At 47.7% G+C, this 12531-nt stretch overlaps 1 protein-coding gene and 3 non-coding genes across 4 annotated transcripts; 3 read left to right on the forward strand and 1 right to left on the reverse strand.

The window, feature by feature from the left end:
- Positions 1–1180: 1180 nt before the first annotated feature.
- Positions 1181–5578, forward strand: LOC101111486 (olfactory receptor 4D11-like). The gene has a single exon (XM_060399592.1). The coding sequence runs from the start codon at positions 2919–2921 to the stop codon at positions 3924–3926; it is 1008 nt and encodes a 335-aa protein (XP_060255575.1). The 5' UTR covers positions 1181–2918; the 3' UTR covers positions 3927–5578.
- Positions 5579–9998: 4420 nt separating this feature from the next.
- On the reverse strand, positions 9999–10071 carry TRNAV-UAC (transfer RNA valine (anticodon UAC)). Its single transcript has one exon. It is a non-coding gene; the product is annotated as a tRNA-Val (tRNA).
- Positions 10072–10346: 275 nt separating this feature from the next.
- On the forward strand, positions 10347–10432 carry TRNAR-UCU (transfer RNA arginine (anticodon UCU)). Its single transcript is given in 2 exon segments — positions 10347–10383; positions 10397–10432. It is a non-coding gene; the product is annotated as a tRNA-Arg (tRNA).
- Positions 10433–10820: 388 nt separating this feature from the next.
- On the forward strand, positions 10821–10903 carry TRNAL-UAA (transfer RNA leucine (anticodon UAA)). Its single transcript has one exon. It is a non-coding gene; the product is annotated as a tRNA-Leu (tRNA).
- Positions 10904–12531: the final 1628 nt, after the last annotated feature.

Genomic DNA, 12531 nt, shown 5'->3' on the forward strand with positions numbered 1-12531 from the left:
ACAGGGACGGTCCGATCAGGACCCGCTGAAAGCTTGAGACCCTGACCTTAAACGCCACTCAGTCTTGTACGTTCTGTGGGTTTCCACGGTGCCACGTACCTGCAGTCTGAGTGGCATTCAGAAGAGCTTCAGTGCCCGAAAAACCCCGTGTGTGTGTGTGTGAGTCGCTCAGTCATGTCCAACTCTCTTTGCGACCCCATGAACTGTACCCCACCAGGCTCCTCTGACCATGGAATTCTCCAGGCAAGAATACTGGAGTGGGTTGGCATTCCCTCCTCAGCGGATCTTCCTAACCCGGGTCTCCTCATTGGCCGCCAGATGCTTTACCCTCTGAGCCACCAGGGATGCCCCCAAAATTGCCTGTGTCTCACCTGTTTATCCCTCCCAGCCTCGACACCCAGCGCCCAGCAGCCATTAATATGCTATCATAAGTTTGTTATAGTCTTTCGATTATGATGTATCATACTGTCATATCCAGACTGCCATATAGGGGGATCATACAGTAGAGACCTTTTCAGATCGGCTTCTTTCATTTAGTACCATGAGCAACGTTTCACCCGTTGTACAGACCATATCTGCTTTTGAGATGCTAGATTAGATGATAGTTGCCATTATTTCGAAGAACCGTAGTTTATAACAAAAGCACAAAAGTGCATTTTTGTCAGCGTTTTTAAAAGAATGTGTAAGAGACTGCCCCTGCAAAATGCTAAGTGTGTTAGACATGGGGGAAACGGGCTTTGTGTCACCTCACGTTGACTGTGTTAAGCAAGTCTCCTCAAGGTCCACGGTCCTGTAAAACAAACAGGATGATACTCAGTTTTACTGATGATGAACTGAGGCTCAGAGTTACCTGCCAATTAAGTGGCAGCATCTACATTCAAATTCAGGTCTGCTGCATAGAGAACAGACTTGTGCTTGCCAAGGATGAGGGTTGGGGAGGGATGAATCAGGAGTTTGGGACTAGCGGATACAAACCTATTATATGCAGAATGGATAAGCAACCAGGTCCTACCGTAGAGCACACGGAACTATATTCAATAGCCTGTGATACTAAGCATGTGTGTGGCTGAGTCACCTTGCTGCACAGCAGGACTGTACATGCACTGTAGACCAGCTGCGCTTCCATAGAGCAAATCTGAACACACACACACGCAGGGCTGCTGCTACTAACAGCTTTTCTTTTCTTTTGAACTTTTTATTTTGTATTGGGGTATAGGTAATTAAAAATGTTGTGATTTTAGCAAAGGGAACAGCAAAGGGACTCATACATATACACGTATCAAAATCCATTCTCCCCCAAAGCCCCTCCCATCCAGGCTGCCGCAGAACATTGAGCAGAGTTCCCTGTGCTGTGCAGGAGGTCCTTGTTGGTTACCCAGTTTAAATACAGCAGTGTGTGATACTAACATCTTTGCTCTTTGTGAAAAACTAAAGCCTCTACAAATGCCGAAGTGACGCACCAATGTAGGTGATGAAAGGGAGGGGGGCTGAGGAAGGAAGAGCACTGGTCCAGTGGCCAGGACGGTGAAGTCTTTGGCAACAGCATTATGAAAAGCAGAGACTGTAGTTGCCAAGTCCTGATCTTGGGCCACAGAAATCAGAGGAAAGCAAGACACCAAAGAGAAGGGAGGCTGAACAGGAAAGGAAGAGGGAAGAGGAGAAGGAAGGAAGGAAAGAAGGAAAAAAGAAAGAGAGACGCACTCAGTTAGTTAAACTGTCTTAGCTGCTGCAAAGCTGTTTGTCCTAAGGAGAAAGTAAAACGGAAACTGTCTTTCTGGCCTTAATTTAGTGCTGGTCACTGGTATCATGAAGATCCAGCAAGACTATGCCAAGTAGATTGTCTCCGGTGGAAGAAAATGAAGGAGAAGCTACGAGCTTCTGTTAGAGTCACAGACTGTGTATAATACTGTTCCCCTGCGTGTGTTTCCCACTTCCTAACAATTGGATGCATGAGTGTTCATTGAAAGCAAAAACAAAGCTCATCTCTTCACTTCTCAGAGCATTCAGTGGTTTTTCAAGAATAAAATGATGAGAGTTAAAATTTTTAATAAGAATAACATACTAATTAAGGTGCTTTAATTAATTTGTTGGTGTTCACTCGTTAAGTCATGCCCTACTCTTCACAACCCCATGGACTGCAGCATGCCAGGCTCCCCTGTCCTTCACTGTCTCCTGGAGTTTGCTCAGATTCATGTCCATTGAGTCAGTGATGCTAACAAACTATTTTATCCTCTGATGCCCTCTTCTCCTCCCGCCTTCAATCTTTCCCAGCATCAGGGTCTTTTCCAGTGAGCTGACTCTTCGAATCAGGTGGCCAAACTATTGGAGCTTCAGTTTCAGCATCAGTCCTTCCAATGACTATTCAGTGTTGATTTCCTTTGGTTTGATTGCCTTGCAGTTCAAGCAACTCTCAAGAGTCCTCTCCAACACCACAGTTTGAAAGCATCTGTTCCTCCTGCTCAGCCTTCTTAATGGTCCAGCTCTCACATCTGTACATGACTATTGGAAAAACCATGGCTTTGACTACGCAGACCTTTGCCGGCAAAGTGATGTCTCTGCTTTTTAATAAGCTGTCTAGGTTGGTCAGAGCTCTCCTTCCAAGGAGCAGGTGCCTTCTAATTTCATGGCTGCCGTCCCTGTCTGCAGTGATTCTGGAGCCAAGAAAATAAAACCTGTCACTGCTTCCGCTTTCCCCCTTCTATGTGCCAAGCCACTCCAGGATTTTTGCCTCAAGAACCCCATGAATGGTATGAAAAGATTTTAATTAAATACTCCTTTGAAAACCCACTCTTTGTTTTGCTCTGAGATAACAAAAAATACCATCTACAGGAGTTGGCATCTTTCCCCAAAAGGAAAATAACTGCAAAAATAACACCCAAGGCAGTCCAGTCATATAATTCACAGTCCTTTGGTTTTTAATGATATCTTTTCTATATTCTATTTTCTGTCTTCTCTTCAGGAAGTTGAAAAAGAAGAAAAACCATGACCCAATGGAGCAGGGAAATCATACCAGGGTGAGAGAATTTATTTTTCAAGGACTGACCCAGTCCCGAGACCTGAGTCGGCTCTTGTTTCTTTTGCTATTATTGGTGTACACAGCCACCCTGCTGGGCAACCTCCTCATCATGGTCACTGTGAGCTGTGAGTCTCGCCTCCAGACCCCCATGTACTTCCTGCTCCGCAACCTCTCCGTCCTGGACATCTGCTTCTCCTCCATCACCGCCCCCAAGGTCCTGGTGGACCTCCTTTCGGAGAGGAAGACCATCTCCTTCCGTGGCTGCCTCACACAGATGTTTTTCTTCCACCTCCTCGGGGGCGCAGACATCTTCTCCCTCTCGGTCATGGCCTTTGACCGCTACGTGGCCATCTCCAAGCCCCTGCACTACGTGACCATCATGAGTCGGGGGCGGTGCACTGCCCTCATCGTGGCCTCCTGGGCAGGGGGCTTCGTCCACTCCATCGTGCAGATCTCCCTGCTGCTCCCCCTCCCCTTCTGCGGACCCAACATCGTGGACGGTTTCTACTGCGACGTCCCCCAGGTCCTCACACTCGCCTGCACGGACACCTTTGCCCTTGAGCTCCTGATGATTTCCAACAACGGCTTGATCTCTACCCTGTGGTTCGTCTTCCTGCTTGTGTCCTACACAGTCATCCTGACGATGCTGAGGTCCCACTCCGGGGAGGGCAGGAGGAAAGCCATCTCCACCTGCACTGCCCACATCACGGTGGTCACCCTTCACTTCGTGCCTTGCATCTACGTCTACGCCCGGCCCTTCTCTGCCCTCCCCATGGACAGAGCTGTCTCCATCACCTTCACTGTCATCATTCCTGTCCTGAACCCCCTGATCTACACCCTGAGGAACCAGGAGATGAAGGCAGCCATGCGGAGGCTGAGGAGGAGACTTGGACCTTCTGAAAAGGAGTAGATACCATGCAGTCTAGAATGGAAGGCTCAGAACTGAAAAGTATTTTCTCACACACAGTAGAAGACCCTTATCAGTAGACCATCATGAGGCCAGATGAGGCCATCTTTACTCTGTGGCAGAATCTTCTAATGAAGATGGTCTGAAATAATTGTTTCAGTAAGGATTTCTCATGGTGAGATTGTCTGCAACTGAAGTCTCAGATCCAAAAGCCATTAGCTCATGATGATGTTGTTCAGTTGCTGAGTTGTGTCCAACTCTTTGTGACCCCATGGACTACAGCACACCAGGCTCCCCTATGCTTCACTATCTCCTAGTGTTTACTCAAATTCATGTCCATTGAGTCAGTGATGTTATCAGACCATCTCATCCTCTGTCACCCCCTTCTCCTGCCTTCAATTTTTCCCAGCATCAGGGTCTTTTCCAATGAGTTGGCTCTTCACATCAGGTGGCCAAAGTATTGGAGCTTCGGTTTCAGCATCAGTCCTTCCAATGAATATTCAGGGTTGATTTCCTTTAGGACTGACTGGTTGGATCTCCTTGCTGTCCAAGGGACTCTCAAGAGTCTTCTCCAACACCACAGTTCAAAAGCATCAATTCTTTGGTGCTCAGCCTTCATTATAGTCCAACTCTCACATCCTTACATGACTACTGGGAAAACCATAGCTTTGACCATATGGATCTTTGTCAGCAAAGCCATATCTCTGCTTTTTAATATGTTGTTTAGGTTTGTCATAGCTTTCTTTTCAAGAAGCAAGCATTTTTTAATATCATGGCTGCAGTCACTGTCTGCAGTGATTTTGGAGCCCAAATAAATAAAATCTGTCACTACTTCCACTTTTTCCCCTTCTATTTGCCATGAAGTGATGAGACTTGAAGCTGTAATCTTAAAGGAACTCCAAAGTTTATATCACTCAAACACCTCATTTTACAGGTGAGGAAATGAAATCTGAAAGAAAATTACCTCTTGGTTCTTGAGTTGTGGCTGTACCTTCTGCAGCCCAAGCAACAATTAGTAAAATGATCTTCAGGGACCAGAGTCTATCCTATAAAATCCAGCCACTCCTCCCTTTGTGGAAAATTTCCATTGCCCATTTTGAGGATATCAGTTCTGTTTTTCTAAGGAAACCTCTGGGTCTCCCTTACAGAAGCTGAGATGGTTCACATTTTATCAAAGTTTTTGTCATTGATAAATAGCTGAGACAAGGCTAGATCTGAGATATCTGACCTCAGCTAAATGCATGTCTGACTACTCCTGTTGCCTCAGGCAGGATTTGATGGCATCTGAAACAAACTCATCTATTTATCCTCTATCGTAGTGTTGAGCTTCCCAGGTGGCACAATGGTAAAGAATCCGCCCGCCAAGGCAGAAGCTGCAGGAGATGCAGGTTTGACCCCTGGGTCAGGAAGATCCCCTGGAGGAGGGAAGTGGGCAGGCCACAGCCTTTAAATGAATGACAAGGCCTTGAGGATATGACAAACTGGCTAGAACCAACTAGGTCCAAGATGGCAGAAGATCTGACTTCCAGTGGACCTTGATCCTCATTATACACTCATTGTAATATCTAGCATCTAAATGACATATCCACAGTCACCATGACAATTCTGAGGCCAACCATCAAAGACCAATGATGCTGATACATGGAGCTCAGTTGTGCCTGACTGTTTGCAACCAGTCAGACTGTAGCCCACCAGGCTCCCCTGTCCTTGGGATTATCCTGGCAAGAATACTGGAGTGGGTTGCCATTTCCTCCTCTAGGAGAACTGTCATGGTGCCTGTGGGTATGTCATTTAGATGCTAGTGTATTACAGTCCACACATGACTACAGGAAAAGCCATCACTTTGACTAGATGGTGGAGGAGGAAATGGCAACCCACTCCAGTATTCTTGCCTGGAGAATCCCAGGGACAGAGGAGCCTGGTGGGCTGCTGTCTATGGGGTCACAGAGTTGGACACAACTGAAGTGACTTAGCATGCATGCATTGACTAGATGGACCTTTGTCCACAAAGTAATGTCTATTAGACTTTTTAATATGCTGTCTAGGTTGGTCATAGTTTTTCATCCAAGGAGCAAGTGTCTTAATTTCATGGCTGCAGTCACAATCTCCAATGATTTTGGAGCCCCAAAAAATAAAGTCAGCCACTGTTTCCACTGTTTCCCCATCTATTTGCCATGAAGTGATGGGACCTGATGCCATGATCTAGTTTTCTGAATGTTGAGTGTTAAGCCAACTTCTTCACTCTCCTCTTTTACTTTCATCAAGAGGCCCTTTAGTTCTTCTTCGCTTTCTGCCATAAGGGTGGTGTCATCTGCATATCTGAGGTTATTGCTATTTCTCCTGGCCATCTTGATTCCAGCTTGTGCTTCATCCAGCCCAGCATTTCGTATGATGTAGTCTGCATACAAGTTAAATAAGCAGGGTGACAGTATACAGCCTTGACGTACTCCTTTCCCGATCTGGAACCAGTTCCCTCCTGTTTCACCATCACCACAAAAGCTAGCTACATTCCTGGCAGGCCGCGGCCATCTTCTGCTGGTTATGGTGCAGAAAGGGCATCTGCAAGCCCATTTGCAGCAGCGTCTCACTAGTGATGAATTTCAGGTGGTCTCCCAGCCCAGTCACTGCCCCCAGGTGTCATCTCACAGTGGAAGAGAGACAGGGCAGGACAGGACAACTGCAATGGTTGCACACGAGGGAGATAAGTCCAAGCCCAGGTGTCAGATGTAACCTGCGAGACCCAGATACAGACAGGTGAGGTACTTCAGCCGGGTGCTGGGGCAGCACAAGACAGAAGCTATTGACAAAATGCACATACACTCACGTCTGATCCTGGACTTTTAAAGCTCTGCATTAAAGAAAAATCTACATTTGCTTCTTTGGGGTGACTGTTACTTCCTGACTATAATTAAAATCATTCACCAGATTTCTGACTAGAGTTTTGAATTTTGTACCTAGCTACTCACGTGAAAAAACATCAAGAACAATAACAGAAAGTCAAGAACAATTCAAACTTCCTCTCGAACCAAAGAATACAGAATCATGGTCTTCCATAATCAGTATATTCCTTTATAACCAATAGCTATTTGGTTCCTTGTAAATCAATTTTTATACAAAAAAAAAAAAAAAAAACCCTTCCTCATACCTTTTCTCAGCGTTTAATCTTTACTTTCTAGAGGCAAACAGTGAATTGAGGATTCCAAATACACACACACACACACACACACACACACAAATTCATACACACAAAAACACCCACACATTTACTTTTAAGAAACAGCTGATTTTAAAGAAAGTGAAAGTATTAGCCTCACAGTTGTTTCCAATTCTTTGCGATCCCATGGGCTGTAACCCACCAGGTTCCTGTCCATGGAATTCTCCAGGCAAGAACACTGGGGTGGATAGCCATTCCCTTCTCCTGGGGATCTTCCCTACCCAGGGATTGAGTCAGGTCTTCCGCATTGCAGATTCTTCACCATCTGAGCCCAATTAATCAATTACTGGGTTCCTAAAAGACTATGGTGCTTTGGAGACATAGTATACATTAAAATCTGTTTTCCCAAGGGGATTCCTTGGCAGTTCAGGGGTTAAGATTCTCTGTTTTCACTGTCAGGGGTGTAGGTTCGGTTCCTGGTTGGGGAACTAAGGTCCCCAGCTTTCTGTGTAGCCAAGTTCTTTTAAATAAGTAAATACATTTGTGCTTAAAAAACAAAAATACTTTTCATGAAAATGTGTTTCTCCTCCTTCAGTGTGATAAGAACATGTTGCTTGACAACAATCTTTTAACATATGAGTTCTAACACAGGGTATTTGTACTTTGACTAAACTGTTCAACATCTCCCACCCTGGAAAGCTGTATTTCTTTCTTTTTTTTTGAAGCGGGGCGGGGGATCGGGTGGTGGGGTGGGGGAAGCTATATTTCTAAAGAACCTCTTCAATAGGAACAGAGTCTACAGAGCAAAATGTTTCATAATGTCTTCTCACCACTAGAGGGAGACATTCCTTTTCCATAATCCTCCCTTTAGCAAACCTTTAAGAGTTAACTGAGATTTTTATTTCCAGAGATGAGGCCTGAAAACCCATGTTGAAGGGGGGGGGGGCGGGGGGGGGGGGGGACACACAGCCTAAGAATCAAGAATTATGTTTTATTCGGTGGACTTACTGAGGACTTAAACCTGGGGTCCAGCCTCTCAGGTAGCTCTGAGGGGTTGTTCTGAAGAGGAGAGGACCAGGGTGTATAGGAGTTTTTTGAAAAGAAAAACCAAAGTCAAATATCAAAAGATTACTGCTAATTAAAGAGGCATCTCAAGTTAATTAATTTTGCACCTTTTCTATGCATGGGAAGATACAAGAGTTGGGCTTAATAGAATCACTGCTTTGATGTGCACCATGACTGTCTAGGGCAGTATGTGACTTGGGCTATCACTTAACTTCTCTGTTCTTTCTCTTCCTCACTTGTAAAATAGGTTAGATAATAGTGACCATTCAAGATTTCTGCTATTATTACTCTACAGACTGATCCACTCCAAAACCTACAAATAAGGAAATCCACTAGAGCATGGTCTGTAAAACTGAATACAATGTAATTGCTCATTAAAAGGCACAGATTAAAGAATTGGCTATACCCAAACCATGAAGTGAAAGGATGAGTGAAGGCTTAAGAAGGAAATAGAAAGACTTCTAGGATATTGCTGGGGCGGGGGAGCGGTGCTTATGGCATGCTACCTTTTGTACAATAATCGTAAGTCTTTTATGAAGAAGGGCTTCCCAGGTGGTGCTAGTGGTAAAGAACCTGCCTGATGTAGCAGACACAGGCGATGAAGGCAAATTCAGCTCCTGTCTGGAACAAACAGTAAAGGCGCAACGGGGCGGCAGCATTCAGCTTTCTCAGGCAGACTCTGTAGTTGAAAGTCGGGTCATTTTAGGGGGTGCAGCGTTGAATTCAGTCAGTTCAGTCGTGTCTGACTCTTTGCGACCCCATGGACTGAAGCACGCCAGGCCTCCCTGTCCATCACCAACTCCCGGAGTTTACTCAAACTCATGTCCATCACGTCGGTGACGCCATCCAACCATCTCATCCTCTGTCACCCCCTTCTCCCACCGTCAATCTTTCCCAGCATTGGGATCTTTTCCAATGAGTCGGCTCTTCACATCAAGTGGCCAAAGTATTGGAGTTTCAGCTTCAGCATCAGTCCTTCCAATGAATATTCAGGACTGATTTCCTTTAGGATTGACTGGTTGGAGCTCCTTGCTGTCCAAGGGACTCTCGGTCTTCTCCAACACCACAGTTCACTAAAAGCAATCTCTTCAAGCCTTATAAGCCGGCTATTTGATACAAGGGCTCAGAGGGGCCGGCAACAATTTGGTCAAAGAGAAATTCTTAGCCGGGGGAAACAACACTGTAAAAACAGAGGGGCTGGTTTGGATTCTCCAGAGCCAGCGTGTTACTGCTCAGCGCTCAGTCGTCTCCGACTCTTTGAGACCCCAGGGGCGGCAGCACGCCGGGCCTCCCTGTCCCTCACTGTCTCTCAGGGTTTGCCCAAGTCCACGACCATCAGCACACAATGTTTCAAAAAGTACTGTAAACTTAAATAAATGAAGCAACAGGTCAGCGGACGTGAAGTAATGAACAAACAAGGGAGGGGACCGTAGGGATGCCCCTCGCGGCCAAGCAGGTGTGGACGGAGCAGGGCGGATGACAGGGCCCCGCACCCCTCAACCGCCCGCGGACCCCTCAGGGACCCGGAAGCATATCCCCTGGCGGGCGCGAGCGCGCAGGCGCAGCGGCGCGCGACGCCGGCAGTCCCCTCAGGGACCCGGAGGCCGGCCCACCGGCGGGCGCGAGCGCGCAGGCGCAATGGCGCGCGACGCCGCCCGCGCGCTCCTGGAAACGCCGCGAAGGGGAGGCCTTGGGGCCCGTCTGCGCCGGCACCCCGGCGCGAGTCTGCGCTTGGGGCTCGGGGCCAAGCCCCGTTGGGAGTCGCAGTCGCCACTTCCCGGGTTAAAACTCAAGCTGAGCTGGCCCCAAGGGATCTCAACTTAAAATGCCTCTAAAAGAGAGCGACCCCCGCCTCGTGGTTCCACTGGGGCTCGAACCCAGGACCTTCTGCGTGTAAAGCAGACGTGATAACCGCTACACTATGGAACCGCGCGCTGCGGGCTCCTGCCAGGATGGGGTACAGAAGCCGCGCAGAGGCTTTTTCCTCCACAGTCGGCGAGGCGGAGGCGGGAGGCCGGCGGCGGCCGCGGAGGGAAGCGCCCGGGGCGCCCTCAGACCTCCCGCGCGAGTCCCGTCCGCCCGTGTCCTCGGCGACACGCGCTCCCCACTGGTCCGGGACGGAGCCCGTCTGGATGTGCCCGTGGCGGCCCCCAGACGCCGCCGCTCTGCCTTGATGTCGGTTGCGCGGAGGGGTTCGAGCACCGGGCTCTGTGGCGCAATGGATAGCGCATTGGACTTCTAGACAGACGGAGGCATTCAAAGGTTGTGGGTTCGAGTCCCACCAGAGTCGCTTTTCTTTTGATGAATGAGGAAAGAGCTCGGAAGGAGACAAACACATCACCTACCAAGTCCAGCGACCTTCGCCCACGTTGGGAAGGGTCCCGTCCCACTTCGCTGCGATGGCCTCAGGCGTGAGCCCACTGGGAGTCCTGCCTCTTCACTCTTCCCCGTCGCTTTGATGTGGCTCCAGAGTCCCTGCTAACTCGACCTGAGGAAATTAGCAGGTCGCGGTGAAAGCTGCTGAGCGTCGCCTCCCCACTCCCAGTCCCTTGTTCTTTTACACCAGGAATAAAATGTTTAATAAAAATTTAAAAGGAATAAGATTTTTTATTGTTTTACAACTTATCAGTAGCTTAATATGACTCAATTTGCGTAAAGATAAAGCCTATTCGACAGGTACCAGAATGGCCGAGTGGTTAAGGCGTTGGACTTAAGATCCAATGGATTTATATCCTCGTGGGTTCGAACCCCACTTCTGGTACAACGGGTCCTGCTTTTCCAGCCTGAGGCGCGATGACGTTTTAATCTGAAAGTTTGTAGCGGACCTGGAAAGTGTAGCAATAACTTCAGAGTTTACGGCTTGGGAAGTTGAAAAGTACACGTCCGCGTGGAGGGATGCCACTTAGAGAAGGCGGCAGGAGGCGCCGTGTGCAGTAAAAACGTTCGCTTTTTAAACAGTCACTATTTAAGATGATGCTACGTGCCAAAGACCGTTTTAAACGCCGAGGTTGTGGGAATGCGAAGATTAAACAAATAAATACGCAGAAAATAACATGAACAGCAGCAAATATACAAGGGCCTTACCAGCAAGCTTACAGAGTAGAGTAAGAGAGGGGAGAGATGGTTTATAAACCAGCAAATAGGAGAATTCCAGATGGTGGTAAGCGCTATGCACGATTAAGTGGGCTGGCACGATAGAGTGCCACAGAACTTTTTCAGGACAAAGGTGGGCCTGCCTGTGGTGGGCGCAGCAACACCGACAGTCTAAGAGTCCTCATGATCGGACGCCCTCTGGAAGGGATCAAGCCGGGATCTCTGTAGCAAAGACAGGCAAGATCCCTGACTTTAAGGACTGGAGGGAACTTCCCAAACCAAAGAACTTGGCAAGTGGGAAGACGGTGGCATTTCAGGATGAAGGACGAAGAGATGGAAGGATAGTACATAGGAAAAAAAAAAAAAACACTACAGTTTGTTAAATGAGATTGCACACAGCTTCGGTTAACTCGCTCTGTGCTAAGCAACCCAGTTGCACACCATCAACACTTGTTTCGCCCTCTGAGACTTCGGTTCTCCGTGTTCAGTGCCTGTCCATCTAGTCTGCCTTAGGAGAACAGCAAATAGATCTTCATGCATTCAAAGCCGTGCTCAGCTTTGAACCCGGAGCTGTGGTAGAAGCTGAGGTTATACCAAAAGCTCACCAGCTCCTCAGAGGATTGACTTCATCAGACAGGGAACTCCTGCGGCGGGAGTGCAGGGAGCTGCTTTCATTTTTCTTAGTAAAGCCATGTCATATGATTCGTAGGGATCCACATCTTCATTTGTGAAAGATGCTCCTAATTTCACTGGTGATTTTTCACTACCAGTGTAGGGGAGCAAATTCATCACCTCAAAATGTGTCTTTGGCACGCGGATTGTCTAAAGCTGAAAACAGTCGAAGTCTAAAAGACTCGGGAAGAAAGGGTGACTTTTGAGCTTCTCCCTGACTGCCTGAAGCAAGGCGATGGAGGACCTATCTGGGCAGGGAGCCAGCACCATAGACAGCTAGAGCCCTAACAGGTGTACAGACAGGGAAAAACCTAGCACACGCTCTGCATTAAAGTCCCCTCTGTCCCGCCCACAGCCTCTGCAGGCCCAGCAAACCTCGGTGTATCAAGCATGTGCTTTCCCACCCCCATGTCAGTTGCCTTCTTCCCCTTTGAGGTCCCAAATCACTACCCCTAGCATCCTCTCTTGGCTTTAGCTGAAGATGTTTGTGGTGAGGGTTTCAGCCATTTTGGCAAGTTACTGATTTTTCTGGGTCCCTTCCATGTACACATGTTATTCAGCTTTTCTTTGATTTTCTCCTGTTAATATGTCTCATCAATTTAATTCTTAGACCATCCAGAAGAA

This window comes from Ovis aries, chromosome 15 (genome assembly GCF_016772045.2).
Source record: "Ovis aries strain OAR_USU_Benz2616 breed Rambouillet chromosome 15, ARS-UI_Ramb_v3.0, whole genome shotgun sequence".
In the NCBI taxonomy this organism is placed as follows: domain Eukaryota; kingdom Metazoa; phylum Chordata; class Mammalia; order Artiodactyla; family Bovidae; genus Ovis; species Ovis aries.